This window comes from Caretta caretta, chromosome 17, assembly GCF_965140235.1.
Source record: "Caretta caretta isolate rCarCar2 chromosome 17, rCarCar1.hap1, whole genome shotgun sequence".
In the NCBI taxonomy this organism is placed as follows: domain Eukaryota; kingdom Metazoa; phylum Chordata; order Testudines; family Cheloniidae; genus Caretta; species Caretta caretta.
The window spans coordinates 23,490,531-23,509,524 of NC_134222.1; the positions used below are offsets into that span (position 1 = coordinate 23,490,531).

Genomic DNA, 18,994 nt, shown 5'->3' on the forward strand with positions numbered 1-18,994 from the left:
CACTGAGTAGGTCCATGCTCCCTCCCAAGAACTCCATAAGTAACCCTTTCACCCCAGACTCTCATTCACCACCCAGCTACTCTTACCCTCCCCGTTATTTTATGCAGAATTCACATTTTCTGACTTCCACAAAGCGAAGAGGCTAATTCCTAACATGTCATAAATGTCTCGGCCTAATTTACTCAACACAGTAATGCAATCTGTGCTCTTCAGAGCTAATGCAACGCATTGGCCTAGCATGGGGAGGTGCCCTAGTGCTGCTCACAGCCTACTGCTAACTCACACCAACAGGACTCTCCACTCTGCTAACCTCTGTTCCTACTTGAGATTTCTCTCTTTATACAACCCAGGATCACATTAGCCCTTTTGGCCACGGCATAGCACTGGGAGCTCAAGTTCAGCTGATTATCCACCACGACCCCAAAGTCCTTTTCAGAGTCACTGCTTCCCAGGATAGAGCCCCTCATTGTGTATGTATGGCCTACATTTGTTCCTTGATGTATAACTTTATATTCAGCCATAATAAAATACATACTAAAATGCAGTCTGGATTGCTCTATATCAATGACCTCTCCTCTTCATTATATACCACTGCCCCAATTTTTGTGTCATCTACAAACTTTATCAGTGATGATTTTATGTTTTCTTCCAGATCATTGATAAAAATGTTAAATGTTATTTTAAAATGTTAAATAATGTAGGGCCAAGAACTGGTGCCTGCGGAATCCCACTAGAAACTGACCCACTCAATGATGATTCCTCATTTACAATTACATTTGAGACCTGTCAGATAGCCAGGTTTTAATCCATTTAATGGCACATTTTGTTATCAGTCTAGTTTTTTAATCAAAATGTCACCAGGCACCAATCAAATGCCTTACAGAAGTAGAAATATATTACATTGCCTCTGTTATCTTTATCAAGCAAACTAGTAGACTCATAAAAAAAAGAGCTCAAATCAATTTGATAGGACCTATTTTCCATAAGCCCTTGATGATTGGCATTAATTATATTAGTGTCCTTTAAATCTTTATTAATTGTGTCTCATAGGAACTGCGGCAATATTTTGCCTGTGCTTGATGCCAGGATGACATGGAAGAGAGCTAATAGGATACTGGTTTGTGCCTAAACATCATGGTAATCAGACTATGTGTGATACACCAGAGTGTATTTTGCTCTCACTGGTCTGGTTAGATCCCATCAGGATTGGCCACCTTGTTTGCAGAAAGATATATCATCTGCAGGGATGGCAGTGGAACGTAAGGCCTGAGATATGAACGGTAGAGAAACGAGGGCAGGGACATGGTGAGAGGAGTGAAGTATTTCAGCCAATTTGGGGTAACTGAGATGGAAGCTTTATGATCCCGTAAGGTTTTCAAACTCCCCTGATGCCAGATCCCAATCCCACAGGCAATTGGGGGTCACAGCAAGAAACCATGAAGGGGGCATTAGAAAAGAGTGGGTTCTCCGGAACATGATCTGACATCTTGCACTTCCCTGCAGGTGTGGCTGACACATAGGCTTTCAGAGCTCCAGAAGGACCCCAGGATGGGAGGCTTGTGGGACCCATGTGCTACAAATAGGTGCCCCTAAACAGGCTCTTTGCCCCTCCTTTCTTTCTTTCTTTCTTTCTTTCTTTCTTTCTTTCTTTCTTTCTTTCTTTCTTTCTTTCTTTCGAAGTCTGAAGATGAGCTGTGACAATCAGGATCTGACAACCCCAGAAAAGAAGGTTTAAACCCCACCCCCCAAAATAAGCAGTTAAACCAACTGATTGCATCCAATGTTATTTTACTGTAAGAGTATATTGGGTAAAGTCTTTTATGAAAGGTTGCAATGCATTGAACTTACTAGTAATTACGAGCTATGAATACAGCTTATGGTTATGACTGGACGTACTGTATCTATAGAACATTGTAATTGTAACTTTCAGCATCGCCTCACAATAGGGTGAGGAAGCCATCAGGCACAAAGGAGCCACCCCCACAACCAGACCAGACCAAGCCATTCTCCAGTTCAGGAAAAAACCACGTGGAACCATCAAAGGAAATGGGAACAGCATGAAACAGAAAAGAAAATCCCAGTCTTTGGAACCCAAGAAAAGAGGGAGTTTTCCCCTAGTAACTGAAGAAAAATCCTACAAACTCTTTTAAAATGGAAGGAGTTTGTACTAAAGTTCATCCAGAACTTGGGAGATGGTCTCAAGGTGGAAGGCTGCCCATGAGTGCTGGATCCCTCCTATAGCTAGGGGCTATGCTGGGAAACTGTTTGAAGGCGAGAAGTAACTCTGATTAGAAAAGGGATTTTATCCAGTATGAAAGTGTAAAGCCTTAGGTTGTCTTTATGTGTCTTTTCTGTCTGTTCGCTTTCCACTTACCAGTTCATCTCTCAATCTGGCGCTTTTCTTTGAAATAAACTTTTTATTGATTTCTCTCCCAAGCTGGTCTCTAGTGTGCAACCTGAGGGGTGTGTTGTGCCCAAGGGACCCAATAACTGGGACAGCTGCTTTCCCACCTTTGGACTGGAAGGACTATTGGTGTCACCATTCAAAGAGTAACTTGACTGGTAAGAGCCAGGGTGAGCTGGCTACCGGTGTCAGGGAACCGAACCAGAGCTGCGCAGCACAAAGGCCCCCAAAGCTACAGGGCAGGCAGTGACAGAACCCCTCTGTGGTCTGGGTGAACCCAAAACTTCACACCAGCTCAATATTATACCTGCAGTGACACAAGTGTGTGCCAACAATGGAAACAGCTTCATTGTAGAATGAAGAGAACAAGCCAGAGTAATCCAGACTGCTGCTTTCCCATCCTACAGATGTGGAGAGCACGCGCCAGGGGCTGAATGCAACACCACTAAATAGCCACCGAGTCAGAGAAAAGAGTCCCCTGACCCATCCTCCCTCGCTCACGGGGGCCGTTCTTTAAGGGGATCCTGCTGCACTGGCTGTGTCTCTTGTTTATGGCCTTTTCTGCCACCGTTCTCCAAATCGTGGTGCAGGTAGGAGAACGCGGGGCAGTGACAGAGGTGAGCTCTTTATTAGCAGTGAACCAGGCTGACGCAGACAAGTCTGCACTAGCTCCACCAGCAGTGAAATTTTCAATATGCCCACTGAGGTGTCTTCAAGCCTAACGGCTTGGGGTTGAGCCTGCTGCACTAGCTTGGCTGTGCTCTGGTGCTCGGCCTTTAGGACTACTGGAATGTATCACTTCAAGCCCTCGCTCCCTCAGTATTGTAGAGCGTCTGCTGGCCTGTTTGAGCTCGTGTGAGCACACCTCTGCAGTCCTCATTCCAGTGCTGGGTTGGGGTTATTGTTCAGGAGGTACCGTATCAAAGAAAGAGAGAGAGAAAGAGAGAGATTGCTTCTTCTCACCTTTAGAGAGAGAGTTTCTTCTCATCTCTAGACCCTTGTCTATTACAACCTGACCTGATCTTTAGAGAGTTCTGCTCTGCCCCTTTTTCCACTGATGTAATTGTTTGGATTTTTTAAAAAAAATCAAGATACAAAATAGAAACCATAGACTTATTCACTCTGGGTCTCACTATCAGAGAATGGCAGGTGCTGCAGATACCCGACTTACCTGCAAAAAAACATCGGATTTTAGCTGTTTTGTTGGTGAGAACACAGATGTCTTTCTCCATATTTCTGAATGGCAGTAATTCCAATCCCTCATCAGTAAATTGCTGGTTAACAGCCATCAAGCCCAGCTGGTTGGTATTATTCCTTAGACTCTTAGCCAAAGGTACTTCACTGCCGTACACCATGCTGCCATCAAGGAAGGATGTGAGTGCATTGATCTGGTTTCGAATGGCTCTGCCCATGGTGCATGCAGGGGCTGAGCGGGTGAATGGAATGCAGTCACTTTGGTTTTTAATTCGTGGATCGTTGGGTGGAATCTACAGCAAGAGATGAACGGGATTAATTACCACTGAGTGCAGAAGCCATTCTCCGTCCCGGAGCAGCATTTCCTGCCCTGCCCCATACTGAAACAGCCTCAGTTTCTTGTTAGATTTAAGTTATGGCTACACATAGAGTGCTTTGTTAATCCAGTCTCAAGGTGACAAAGGCCTGGGTCACTGCAACAAGCAGAGAAATGGTCACAATCTTATGGGCAGGTGCAGAGAGGAAAACATCTTGCTCATCACTGCTCTTGTGTGACCATCCAACAGCCAAACAGGGAGCATAATGAAGGCCTCCATCAAGGATCATTCCCACTCTTCATCAAGAGCCTGGGTCTGGGAGTGCTGAGGGCACTCACTGCCCATAGGAGGGCCTCGTTCACTGCAGTCTGGGATGCAGGGGTAATGAAATGGGGGTTTCCTTATTCTATGACTGTACTTAGCCTGCCCTGATTGAAGGATCTCCATAACTTGAACCTGCCTCACTAAATACGGGGGAATGATGCCAAATCCAAGTAAAAGAGAGAGGGGGCAGGGACAGTGTTCCTACCTGGTGGTGAGGACTCTGTTTAAGGATCTTAGATGCCACTGGATCCTCACTTTCCGGTATGTAAAGAGAGAGCTGAGGAGAGAGTCTGTGTCTCATCCCAGTGATCACTAGAGCTGAAATCGTTGACCGGCTGGCCTGTGGGGCTGCGCTGAGAGCCAGTGTGGGGCAGGGTTGTGGGGAAAGACAATGCAGAGGAGGCAGCAGCAGTGAAGTTCCCCATTACCTGGTGAAATCACGAAGAGCTGGGCTGCCTGGTGGAAGCTGCGAAGGCGGCAGTGCGGCTGCAGGCTATGGGGCGGAGGGGTGCAATGTAAAAGGGGCCCCTGCCAGCAGGCTGAGGGCTGTGATTACTCCTAGCTGGGCTAGGCGGGGCTCGTGGGGTGAGAGATGCAACAGCAGCAGAGCAGCGACAGAGGTGCAGGGGTGAAAGATGGCAGCAGCAGCAAAGCAAGACATGCACTCCAAGGGCTGTCGATGAACCCTCCTGCTGCACCCCTGGATTCTGGCCCTTTGCTGCCCTCAGCCAACAGCCCTGCATGGGGTGCAGCAGAGTGGAAGAGGGAGTGGCATGCTGTCACGGGACACTTGTTCATGGGACTTTCACACCACAAAGTGGGAAACTGAGGCAAAGGACAATGCCCAAGACACTGCGGAGCATGTGTTTTATTTATTGTTTGCAGACTATCAAATCATTGTTCCTATTTTCCCCTAATTAATGCTGTTTTTCCTCTCATCTTAATAGAAGATTTATTTGTGCTGTACACAGATTCAGTGCTTGTGACTGGGGAAGTATTGCCTCTTAGGGGTGCCCAGGGGAGATACATAGTTTTTCAGGGTTTCTGACTGGGGGCTTAAGATGGTTTTGTTTTGTAATTCTAAGAGGAACCCCAGGAAATTATACCCGGCCCTTATTGCTGTTAACAATACCTGGCAGAAGGGTTACATCAAGATCTCTCCCTCCCCCGACACACTTCCCCTGGTCAGCGGAGGCTTCTGAGTTGAAGAGTGATCAGTATAACAGAGAGAGGTGTCTGAGTGTTCTCCCTTAGGGCACTGTGTGAGGAGGTGTTTTACTTCTCTTTCCATTATGGTGTCGCAGGGACACATGATTTGATTGGGAGTAATTGACAGGTCTTTTTAAGAACATCAGAGCAGCCAGACTGGGTCAGACCAATGGTCCATCTAGCCCAGTATCCTGTCTTCCGGCAGTAGCCAGTGCCAGGTGCCCCAGAGGGAATGAACAGAACAGGGCAACTATTGAGTGATCATCCTCTGTTATCCAGTCCCAGATTCTGGGAGCCAAAGCTTCAGGAACACCCAGAGCATGGGGTTGCATCCCTGGCCATCTTGGCTAATTGCCATTCATGGACTTGTGCTCCATGAGCTTCTCTAATTCTTTGTTGAACCAATTTATGCCTTCACAACATCTGGCAACAAGTTCCACAGGTTGACTGTGCGTTGTATGAAGAAATACTCCTTTTGGTTGTTTTAAACTTGCTGGCTATTAATTTCATTGGGTGACCCCTGATTCTTGTTTTATGTGAAGGAATAAATAACACTTCCTTATTCACTGTCTCCACACCTTTCATGATTTTACAGAGTTCTATCATATCTCCCATTAGTCATCTCTTTTCCAAGCTGAAAAGTACCAGTCTTATTAATCTCTCCTCAATGGAAGCTGTTCCATACTCCTCATAGTTTTTGTTGCCCTTCTCTGTACCTTTTCCAATTCTAATATATCTTTTTTGAGATGGGGTGACCAGAATTGCACACAGTAATCAAGATGTGTGTATGCCATGGCATTATGATATTTAGTGTCTTATCTATTCCTTTCCTAATGGTCCCTAACATTCTGTTTGCTTTTTTGGCTACCGCTGCACATTGAATGGATGTTTTCAGAGAACTATCCACAATAACTCCAAGATCTCTTTTTTGACTGGTAACAGACCATTTAGATCTAATCACTTTGTATGGAATTATGTTTTCCAAGGTGCGTTACTTTGCATTTATCTACATTTTGCATTTCATCTGCCATTTTGTTGCCCAATCACCCAATTTAGTGAGTCTCTTTGTAACTCCTCACAGTCTGCTTTGGACTTAATGATCTTGAGTAATCTTGTATCGTCTTCAACTTCCCACCTAGAATCATAGAATACCAGGGTTGGAAGGGACCTCAGGAGGTCATCTAGTCCAAACCCCTGCTCAAAGCTGGACCAATCCCCAACTAAATCATCCCAGCCAGGGCTTTGTCAAGCCTGACCTTAAAAATATCTTAGGAAGGAGATTCCACCCCCCCCCCCCCAGGTAACGCATTCCAGTGTTTCACCACCCTCCTAGTAAAAAAGTTTTTCCTAATATCCAAACTAAACCTCTCCCACTGCAACTTGAGACCATTACTCCTCGTTCTGTCATCAGCTACCACTGAGAACAGTCTAGATCCATCCTCTTTGGAACCCCCTTTCAGGTAGTTGAAAGCAGCTATAAATCCCCCCTCATTCTTCTCTTCTGCAGACTAAACAATCCCAGTTCCCTCATAAGCCTCTCCTCATGTGTTCCAGTCCCCTAATCATTTTTCAGAGTAACAGCCGTGTTAGTCTGTATTCGCAAAAAGAAAAGGAGGACTTGTGGCACCTTAGAGACTAACCAATTTATTTGAGCCTAAGCTTTTGTGAGCTACAGCTCACTTAATCGGATGCATCCGATGAAGTGAGCTGTAGCTCACAAAAGCTTATGCTCAAATAAATTGGTTAGTCTCTAAGGTGCCACAAGTACTCCTTTTCTTTTTGCTAATCATTTTTGTTGCCCTCCGCTGGACTCTTTCCAATTTTTCCACATCCTTCTTGTAGTGTGGGGCCCAAAACTGGACACAGTACTCTAGATGAGGCCTCACCAATGTCGAATAGAGGGGAACAATCACGTCTCTCGATCTGCTGGCAATGCCCCTACATATACAGCCCAAAATGCCATTGGCCTTCTTGGCAACAAGGGCACACTGTTGACTCATATCCAGCTTCTCGTCCACTGTAACCCGTAGGTCCTTTTCTGAAAAACTGCTGCCAAGCCATTCAGTCCCTAGTCTGTAGCAGTGCATGGGATTCTTCCATCCTAAGTGCAGGACTCTGCACTTGTCCTTGTTGAACCTCATCAGATTTCTTTTGGCCCAATCCTCTCATTTGTCTAGGGCCCTCTGTATCCTATCCCTACCCTCCAGCATATCTACCTCTCCTCCCAGTTTAGTGTCATCTGCAAACTTGCTGAGGGTGCAGTCCACACCATCCTCCAGATCATTTATGAAGATATTGAACAAAACCGGCCCCAGGACCGACCCTTGGGGCACTCCACTTGATACCGGCTGCCAACTAGACATGGAGCCATTGATCCCTACCCGTTGAGCCCGACAATCTAGCCAGCTTTCTATCCACCTTAGAGTCCATTCATCCAGCCCATACTTCTTTAACTTGCTGGCAAGATTACTGTGGGAGACCGTGTCAAAAACTTTGCTAAAGCCAAGGAACACCATATCCGCCGCTCTCCCCTCATCCACAGAGCCAGTTATCTCGTCATAGAAGGCAATTAGATTAGTCAGGCATGACTTGCCCTTGGTGAATCCATGCTGACTGTTCCAGATCACTTTCCTCTCCTCTAAGTGCTTCAGAATTGATTCCTTGAGGATCTGTTCCATGATTTTTCCAGGGACTGAGGTGAGGCTGACTGGCCTGTAGTTCCCAGGATCCTCCTTCTTCTCTTTTTTAAAGATGGGCAATAGATTAGCCTTTTTCCACCTCTCTGTTTATCCCTTTTTCCAGATAATTTATGAATGTGTTGAACAGCACTGGTCCCAGTACAGACCCCTGGGGGACACCACTATTTCTCTCTCTCCGTTCTGAAAACTGACCATTTATTCCTACGCTTTGTTTCCCGTCTTTTAACCAAAAAGAAAAGGAGTACTTGTGGCACCTTAGAGACATTGGTTAGTCTCTAAGGTGCCACAAGTACTCCTTTTCTTTTTGCGAATACAGACTAACACGGCTGCTACTCTGAAACCTGTCTTTTAACCAGTTACAGATCCATAAGAGGACCTTCCCTCTTATTCCTAGACTGCTTATTTTGCTTAAGAGCCTTTGGTGATGGACCTTGTCAAAGGCTTTCTGAAAGTCCAAGTACACTATATCCACTGGATTACCCTTTTCCACATGTTTGTTGTCCCCCATCAAAGAATTCTAGTAGATTGGTGAGGCATGATTTCCCTTTACAAAAGCTGGGTTGACTCTTCCCCAACAAACTGTGTTCATCTATGTGTCTGATCATTCTGTTCTTTACTATAGTTTCAACCAACTTGCCTGATACTGAAGTTAGGCTTACTGGCCTGTAATTGCCATTGTAATTGCCTCTGGAGCCTTTTTAAAAAATTGGTGTCATATTACTATCCTCCAGTCATCTGGTACTGAGGCTGATTCAATAGATTACATACCACAGTTAATAGTTCTGCAATTTCACATTTGAGTTCCTTCAGAACTCTTGGGTGAATGCCATCTGTTCCTGGTGACTTATTACTATGTAATATTTTTTGATTTGTTCCAAAAACTCCTCTACTGACTCCTCAACCTGGAACAATTCCTCAGATTTGTCACCCAAAATGAATGGCTCAGGTATGGGAATCTCCCTGACATCCTCTGCAAAGAAGACTAATGCAAAGAATTCATTTAGCTTCTCCGCAGTGACCTTATCTTCCTTGAATGCTCCTTTAGAACCTCAATCGTTCAGTGGCCCCTCTGATTGTTTAGCAGCTTCCTACTTCTGATGGACTTAAAAATATTGCTATTAGTTTGTGAGTCTTTTGCTAATTGCTCTTCAAATTCTTTTTTGCCCTGCCTAATTATACTTGGACACTTGACTTGCCAGAGTTTATGCTCCTTTCTGTTTTCCTCAGTAGGATTTGACTTTCAATTTTTAAAGGATGCCTTTTGCCTCTAACCGCTTCTTTTACTTTGTTGTTTAGCCACGGTGGCACTTTGTTGGTCCTCTTACTGTGTTTTTTAATTTGGGGTATACGTTTAATTTGAGCCTCTATTAGGGTGTTTATTTATCAGGTTATTTTTAAAGATTTTCAAGGGTTCCCAGAGTATCAGACCAGCACTCGTTATTGTAGTTGGTAAAACATCCAAACAAACAAACAAATAAATAAATAAATATAATGTATGAGTTAGCACAAGCCTACAAGGGGATTATGACATTCCAGACCAAAAATTAAGACAAAATTAATATTGTAAAGTGAATCACTCAAAAGTTGGGAAATTCCAAATTTAAGGAAGACTATGCCCATTTGAATTTATATGACACAGTCTTTGCCTATGTGATCATAAACTATTATTAGCCTAATGCCAGGTCGTACATCTAGGAACAAAGAGTATAGGGCATACTTACAAGGTGAGACTGAGCTCTGGAAATAAAATGACAGTGGAAAAGAGTTAGGGCTCCTGGTGGAGACCAGCTGTCCATGAGCTCCCAGTGCAATGTTCTGTCTGAGAGGGCTAATGCGACATATCTGAGCAGGACAATATCAATTAGAGAGGTGTTACCACCGGGTACAGCATTATTGAGACCATTACTGAATACTGTGTGCAGTTTTGGTGTTCATACATTAAAAAAGGAAATTGTCAGATTGGAGAGGATTCAGAGAAGAATTATTTGACCTCTGGGAGCTGCCTCGCAAGAAGAGTTTAAAGGAGAGAAGAGAAGGTTAAGAGGTGACTTGATTACAGTTTATAAGAACTCATATGAGGAGAAGATGTCTGAGAGCAGGGGCACTTTAATCTAGCAGACAAAGCACAATGAGATCTAGTGACTGGAAGCAGAAGTTCTCTGGCCTGTGTTATACAGGAGGGCAGGCTAGATGATTATAATGTTCCCTTCTGGCCTTAAAATCTAAGAAACAACACTCCCACTCTCCTCTTAGTCATACCAACATGCCCTTTGGGAGGGAGACTCACTTGCAGGTATCTGCCCATGGAAAAGGGCAGGGAGAAACTCTGACAAACCCAGTCCCTAGGAGAAATTGATCAAGGGTAATGATCTGGATGATGGGATGGATTGCACCCTCAGCAAGTTCGTGGATGACACGAAGCTGGGGGGAGAGGTAGATACAATGGAAGGTCGGGATAGGGTCCAGGGTGACCTAGACAAATTGGAGGATTGGGCCAAATGAAATCTGATGAGGTTCAACAAGGACAAGTGCAGAGTCCTGCACTTAAGACGGAAGAATCCCATGCACCGCGCTACAGACTAGGGACCGAATGGCTCGGCAGCAGTTCTGCAGAAAAGGACCTAGGGGTGACAGTGGACGAGAAGCTGGATACGAGTCAACAGTGTGCCCTTGCTGCAAGAAGGCTAACGGCATATTGGGCTGCATTAGTAGGAGCATTGCCAGCAGATCGAGGGACGTGATTATTCCCTTCTATTCGGCACTGGTGAGGCCACATCTGGAGTACTGCATCCAGTTTTGGGCCCCCCCACTACAGAAAGGATGTGGACAAATTGGAGAGAGTCCAGCGGAGGGCAATGAAAATGATCAGGGGGCTGGGGCACATGACGCATGAGGAGAGGCTGAGGGAACTGGGATTGTTTAGTCTGCAGAAGAGAAGAATGAGGCGGGATTTGATAGTTGCTTTCAACTACCTGAAGGGGGTTCCAAAGAGGATGGAGCTTGGCTGTTCTCAGTGGTGGCCGATGACAGAACAAGGAGCAATGGTCTCAAGTTGCAGTGGGGGACGTCTAGGTTGGATATTAGGAAAAACTATTTCACTAGGAGGGTGGTGAAGCACTGGAATGGGTTACCTAGGGAGATGGTGGGATCTCCATTCTTAGAGGTTTTTAAGGCCTGGCTTGACAAAACCCTGACTGGGATGATTTAGCTGGGGTTGGTACTGCTTTGAGCAGGGGGTTGGACTAAGTGACCTCCTGAGGTCTTTTCCAACCTTAATCATCTATGATTCTATTATTCTAAGGCGAGGTGCCCCCTCACTCTTCTGTTCCCTCCAGGAGAAATCCTGGCAGTACCTTGATGGGGAAGCAAGGTGGTTTTTTGGCACAGCTGGTCTGACAGTCCGTTCTGCTGCTGAAAGTGACTGTTGCTGGAGTCGCAGGGCCAAAGTCCATGTCATGGTCAATAAACTGGCCCCACTGCATGAAGATGAGTGCTCTGTTCTGATCCGATACGAGCTGCTCAGTGGGAAAGCGTACAATCTTGTTTGAAACTTCTCGCACCTGGAGGGATTAAAGCAGAGAGTGTGTGTGTATAATAAGATGGGCTAGGAACATGTGTTCTGTAGACAAGATTGGGGAGTGGGAGGTCAATTTCCCATGCCATCAACAGGTGTCTAAGTGAGATGGAAGCTGCTCCAATTTCCTTTTTAAAAACACAAAAGTTTAAACGGTGAATTCTTTGTTTAATTTTCCTGCCGGCACCGTTCTGGACTCCCTTACTAGAGGGCTCTAACTCTTCATTTGCCATCTCTGTTCAAGTCTGTTCAGCTCTGAACACACACTACAATACTCCACACATAATGCTCCTTCATTCATGGAGCTCAAAGAGCCTCACCAGTGCTTAATTTGTAATGAAAGAGGTGCTGGGGCTCAAGCAATTGTTTTACTTTCATAACTGACATGGCAAGCCCAGATGTGCCAGGGCTGTGAACTGCCAGGCCCAGAGGTGCTGGGGCTGTGAACTGCCAAGCCCAGAGGTGCCGGGGCTGTGAACTGCCAGGCCCAGAGGTGCTGGGGCTGTGAACTGCCAAGCCCAGAGGTGCCGGGGCTCAGCCCTGGCAAGCCCTTGCACAATTATGCACTGAGCCTCACAAAGATGGTCAAGCTTTATCAACCCTTCACAGACTGGGAACTGAAGAAAACAAAGATTGAAGTCACTGTTTTGAAATGGGGGTGTCAGAAATTAGTACCTATTGAAAACCTTTGAGAGTCAGGTGCCTCAATTTCGGCACAGACATTTGAAAACACTGACCTTCACCCCTTTGGTTTCCGTTACCATTTCTGTGAAAGAGAGGCAATGTTAGTTCCTTCCCATGTGGACGAGAGAGTCAGGCCTGCCTACCTACCTACATAAGTCTGTGTAAAGGAGGAAAGTATGAAGGCCAGGCAGCGGAAGAACTACCCTCTTAGTCTTTTAATGGAATTTCTTAGGTTTTGTTTTAACAGGAATTCCATAATCTGGACCTATCTGGCCAGCTCCCAGGCCTCTGCTGGCCTGCCCTGTGCTGCAAAGCACACATTGAATGAGACAAGACTTCACTGAAGCCCTTGCCTTATTTAATGTGCACTTTAGAAGATGCACATGTTCACTACATATTAAATTAGCTGAGTGCCTTGTCTAGTCCAGGATTTAAGGTGTGATGTTAGCACCTGTTAGACAATATGTTCCAATTAATACATTTTAAAAGCCTAATGTAGACATGGCTCACACAGCCTTTACCACGGGGATGGGGAGGGAAGCCAATGTAACACGTTTTCAGTGATAAACTACCTTATCTACACTAGACTTTTAGAACGTTAGAACATGTAATTTTCAATCCCTAAGAACCTTTCTTTTAGTAACTTTATCTAGGACGTATACGAAATCTTACAAATCATTACCAAGCAAGTACCAAAAATACTCTATTTACAAATACAAAAGTGGACCTACTTTTGCCAAGAGAGACATTATCCATTGGGCAGGGATAGTGTTCCTCCTTTTATACACCATGAATGCATAAAATAATGGATTTTTTTTGGATAATAGTTTATAGTAAATATCTGGGTTAGATACAAACAATATTGCATCTCTGTTTGCTGCCTTCACACATCTCAGACTGGAGAACCTAGGCTCCGTTGGCTTTCACGGCTGCTTTTGTTCTGGGAGAGGGAACAATGATTCATTTAAGGCAATGGAGGCCAGTGCCAATGTTCATATGGGACAAAGTTCTGAATAAAAAATGCCACTCTGTCCTGTAAAACCCTTTTCCTCATCTGGAGATAACAAGAGAAGCACGTCCCCTTTAGCTCTGGCACTATGAATTACTCCAAATACTATACAAATATTACTTGACCTTTGTAAAGTCCTTAATTAATCCAGTTTGATCTGAATGTATATAAATCCCCTTCAGTTCTTCAAATAAAGGACAGTTTGGTGTGAATCTGGGCCTATCAGATCTGCATGAGGGAAGGGCTTCCCTTTTTCCCATGTTAGGGAGACCTAAAATAGCAGCTTCTTTCATAGATTTTGGAAGTTCCTCCCCTAACACAGCAGCATTAAAGGATCAACTGATACCTCCTTAATAGCTTTATAAAATTCTGCTGGAAATTTACAAGGCCTTGGAGTTTTCCACTTTTTAAATTTCCTCTGTTATTTCTTCTCCTAAAATTTCTCTGTCAGTCTCCTGTGTCTTTGGCAGCTACTTCCCACTGCTCGTTACTTCCAGATATTTTTGATAAAAAAATAAAACTTGAAGTATCTGAAGTATAGAGGTTATTCTAATAACAGCAAAAGCAGCACATACTTCGTAGCAGTGTGTAACTATCTTTTGCTGAGCATTTTTAACTGGTGGGATAGTGTATTGCTCTTTAATCCTTTGAGCTTTTAAGCATCGAGTTATCACATTTACTTCCTTTTTCATAGAAAAGCCTCTTTATACAAGTAAGGGCTTATTTAGGGACATCTCCCATAAACTTATTCACTTCCCTCCCTATTATTAGTTAGCTGGTGATATGTTGTTCTGAGCCTGCACTTTTATGAATCTGTCACAGATTTTTGGAACATAGGAAGTGCCAGACTAGGTCAGACCAATAGTCCATCTATCCTGTCTTCTGACAGTGACCAAAGCCAGATGCTACAGAGGGAATGAACAGAACAGGGCAATTATCCAGTGATCCATCCATTGTTGTCCACCCCAGTTTCTGGCAGTCAGAGGTTTAGGGACACCCAGGGCATGGGGTTGCATCCCTGACCATCTTGGCTAATAGCCATTGATGGGCCTGTCCTGCAGGAACTGATCTAATTCTATTCTGAACCCAGTTATACTTTTGGCCTCTATCACATCCCCGGCAACGAATTCCACAGGGAATTCCACTATGCGTTGTGTGAAGAAGTGCTTCCTTTGTTTGTTTTAAACCTGCTGCTTATTAATTCAGTTGGTGATCCCTGGTTCTTCTGTTATGTGAAGGGGAAAATAACACTTCCCTGTTCACTGTCTCTGCACCAGCCATGATTGTATAGATTGTATTGTCATCTCCCCGCTCAGTCGTCTCTTTCCTAATCTGCACAGTCCCAGTCTTGTCAGTCTCTCCTCACACAGAAGCGGTTCCATACCCCTCATCATTTCTGTTGCCCATGTCTCTACCTTTTCCAAATCTAATACATCTTTTTTGAGGTGGGGATTACCAGAACTGCAGGCGGTACTCAAGGTGTATCATGAATTTATATAGTAGCATTATGATATTCTCTATTTTATTATTTATCCATTTCCTAATGGTTCCTAACATAGTGTTAGCTTTTTCGACTGCTACTGCACATTGAGTGGATGTTTTCAGGGAACTATCCACAATGACTCCAAGATCTCTTTCTTGAGTGGTAACAGCTCACTTAGATCCCGTCATTTTAGCTAACGTAAGCAATAGTTTACGTACCCCTGTTAGTAGTTCTGCAATTTCATATTTGAGTTATTTCAGAATTCTTGGGCAAAAACCATCTGGTCCTGGTGACTTATTACTATTCAATTTATCAATTTCTTCCCAAACCTCCTCTAATGACGCTTCCATCTGGGACAGTTCCTCGAGTTTGTCACCTAAAATAATGTTTCAGGGGTGGGAATCTCCCTCACCGTCTCTGCAGTGAACACTGATGCAAAGAATCCTTTAGCACCTCCATCATTCAGTGGCCCCACTGACTCTTTGCCAGGCTTCCCTCTTCTGATGTACCTTTCTATTTTCCTCAGAAGGATCTGACTTCCAATTTTTAAAAGATGTCTTTTTGATTGTAATCTCCTCTTTTACTTTGTTATTTAGCCATGGTGGCATTGTTTTGGTCCTATTATTGTTTATTTTTTGTATTTGGGGTATACATATAGTTTGAGCCTCTGCTGTGGTGTTTCAAAAAGTTTTCATGCAGATTGGAGGCATTTCACTTTAGTGACTGTTCCTTTAAATTTCTGTTTAACTGGCCTCCTCATTTTTGGGTAGTTCCTCTTTTGAAGTTAAATGCTTCTGTGATGGGTTTCTTTGGTATTTTCCCCCTACAAAGAAGTTAAATTTTATTATATTATAGATGCTATTACTAGGACCCTACCAAATTCACGGTCCGTTTTGGTCAATTTCACTGTCATAGGATTTTAAAAATCGTAAAATTCATGATTTCAGCTATTTAAATCTGAAATTTCACAGTGTTGTAATTGTAGGGTTCCGAGCCCAAAACCAGGGGGGGGGGTCCACAGGATTACTGTGGGGGGGTTGTGGTATTGCTCCCCTGACTTCTGTGCAGCTGCTGGCGGCGGCGCTGCCTTCAGAGCTGGGCGGCCGGAGAGCGGCGGCGGCTGCTGGCCGGGAGCCCAGCTCTGAAGGCCGAGCCGCCGCCAGCAGCAGCAGCGCAGACGTAAGGAGGGCCTGGTCTGGGATCGCCACCCTTCCTTCTGCGCTGCTGCTGGCGGGGCGCTGCCTTCAGAACTTGACGCCTGGCCAACAGCCGCCGCTCCTGGCCGCTCAGCTCTGAAGGCAGCGCAGAAGGGTTGCAATACTGCGACCCCCCCCCCCCAAAATAACCTTGTGACCCCCTGCAATGCCCTTTTGGGTCAGGACCCCCAATGCTGGTCTCCCCCATGAAATCTGTATAATATAGAGCAGTGGTTCTCAAACTTTAGCAACCCGAGGACCCCCATTTTGATTTAAAATAGTTGGGGACCCCCAAGCCTTCCCACTCAGCCCCAGGACTCTCCCTCACTCCACCCCTTCCCCCAAGATCCTGCCTCTTCCTGCCGCCCGCTCACTCCATCCCCCCTCCCTCCATCACTCACTTTCACCAGGCTGGGGCAGGGAGTTGGGGTGCAGGCTCTGGGAGGGAGTTTGGGTGCAGGAGGGGGGTGAGGGGTGCAGGCTCTGGGAGAGAGTTTGGGTGTGGGAGGGGGCTCAGGGCTGGGGCAGGCGGTTGGGGTACAGGAGGGGCGAAGGGTTCAGGCTCTGGGAGGGAGTTTGGGTGCAGGAGGGGGCTGAGGGGTGCAGGCTCTGGGAGAAGGGGCTCAGAGTTGGGGTAGGGGGTTGGTGCAGGAGAGGGTGAGGGGTGTGGGCTCTGGCCAGGTGGCGCTTACCTCAGGCAGCTCCTCAAAGTGACTGGCACAGCCCTCTGGCAGCAGTTCCTAGGCCCACAGGCACTGCCCCCACAGCTCCCATTGGTTGCAGTTCCCGGCCAATGGGAGCTGCAGAGTCGGCACTCGGGACAGGAGCAACATGTAGTGACCCCCTGCTTCCCCCGCTAGGGGCCGCAGGGACATGCCAACCACTTCCGGGAGTGGCACGGAGCCAGGGCAGGCAGGGAGCCTGTCTTAGCCCCGCTGCGTGGCGGACTTTTAGCACCACTCAGGGAGGGGGAGGAGTTGAGGGAGGGAGGGGGAAGAGTTGATTAGCAGGGCTTACGGAGCCCATGGAGTACCCTTGGGGACCCCAGTTTGAGAAACTCTGGTATAGGGTAAAAGTACACAAAAGACCAGATTTCATGGGAGGAAACCAGCTTTCATGGTCCATGATTAATTTTGATGGCCGCGAATTTGGTAGGGCCCTAGCTATTACCAAATGGTTCAGATATATTCACCACTTGGGTCAGCTCCTGTGCACCACTTAGGACTCTCCCCTTGTGGGTTTCAGAACTAGCTGCTCCAAAAAGAAGTCATTAATGGTGTGCAGAAAATTTAATGTCTACATCCCGGCGTGAGGTGACATGTCAATATGGGGGTAGTTGAAATCCCCCATTATTATTGGGTTTTCTGTTTTTGTAGCCTCAATAATCACCACGAGCATTTCACAGTCATCATCACTATACTGGTCAGGTGGTTGGTAGTATATCCCTACTGCTATATTCTTATTATTCAAGCATGGAATTTCTATCCATAGAGATTCCATGGTACTGTTTGACTCATTTCAGATTTTTACTACATTTCACTCTATGCTTTTTTCATGTATAGTGCCACTCCTCTTCCAGTGCAACCTACTCTGCGATGCCTATTATACCAATATCCTCATTTAATACGGGGCACTCTGTACCTCAAAGTAGCATCCTGGAACCCCCATATTCACCACGGTGATAGGATTATGATATGTTTTGTACAAACTATACCTTGTGAGGTATCATTTTAAAAGTCTTGATCTGCTGAACATTAATATCCTGTTGGAATGTATGTGCGATCATTGTATGGGAAGTTATGACGTATTGCTACCTGTGTTACTGGAATATGTTGTGAGGTTGGGAACACACACCGCCACCCTTTCAGCTGCAACAAAGAAGGGCCCAGACAGCATTAATGGCCCATCAAAAAAGAGTCCCCTATCCCAGAGATTCCTTAGAAAAGACACCTATGCAATGAGGACTGCTTGACCAATGGGGACTGCCTAACCCCCCCCCATCACATCAGGGATCTTTCTAGCAGCTGGAAGAAGGTATAAAAGAGGGAGAGTGACATCATCACTTGGACTCTCCTTCACCCCGCCCCCAATTCAACACCTGGAATATCATCTGGAGGACAAAGACTTTGAACTAGGGAGATTGGTCCCAGATTGGAAGGATTTCAGTCTGTGTATTGAGGAACTGTAAACGTTAGGGTGTAAATCTGTTAATCTGTAAATCTGTTAGGGTGAGAAACCGTTTGATTCAAATCTTGTTTAGTCTGTTTAAGCTAGAATTCAGACTGCGTTTCTCTTTTTATTTCACTTAAAATTGATCTTTCTGCAGTTACTAAATCGGTTTTATATTTTATCTAAACCAGTGTGGTTTTGGTGGAAGTCCTTGGGAAATTTCCGCTCAGGTGAACAAGGGCTGTTGCATGCCCACTACACTTTTGTAGGACTGGCGAACTAATTAATGAGCTTACACCAGTCAGGCTTCTGACCAGTGCAAAATGGAAATAGTTCTGGGGTGTAGGGCTGGAGCTGGGGGGAATTGGCTGGAGCCTTTCTACTGATGGTTCATGAGTAGGGCCCTATCAAAGTCACAGCCCATTTTGGTCAATTTCATGTTCATAGGATTTTAAAAATAGCAAATTTCATGATTTCAGCTATTTAAATCAGAAATTTCAGTGTTGTAACTGTCGGGGTCCTGACCCAAAAGAAGTTGGAGGGGTCATAAGGTTATTGGTGGGGGGGGTTGTGGTACTGCTACCCTTACTTCTGCACTGCTGCCGAGGACGGCGGCGCTGCCTTCAGAGCTGGGCGGCCGGAGAGCGGCGGCTGCTGGCCGGGAGCCCAGCGCTGAAGGCCGAGCCGCCGCCAGCAGCAGCAGTGCAGAAGTACGGACGGGATGGGATGGGA

At 45.6% G+C, this 18,994-nt stretch overlaps 1 protein-coding gene across 1 annotated transcript in view; it reads right to left on the reverse strand.

Moving 5' to 3' along the window:
- MPO (myeloperoxidase) overlaps nucleotides 1-18,994 on the reverse strand; it is a 66,963-nt gene that overhangs the window by 25,760 nt on the left and 22,209 nt on the right. The window contains exons 6-7 of the mRNA XM_048823917.2: nucleotides 11,501-11,707; nucleotides 3,576-3,891 (exon numbers count right to left, since the gene is read on the reverse strand). Of these exons, the coding sequence (XP_048679874.2) occupies nucleotides 3,576-3,891; nucleotides 11,501-11,707 (523 nt within the window). The remainder of the gene's footprint in view (nucleotides 1-3,575; nucleotides 3,892-11,500; nucleotides 11,708-18,994) is intronic.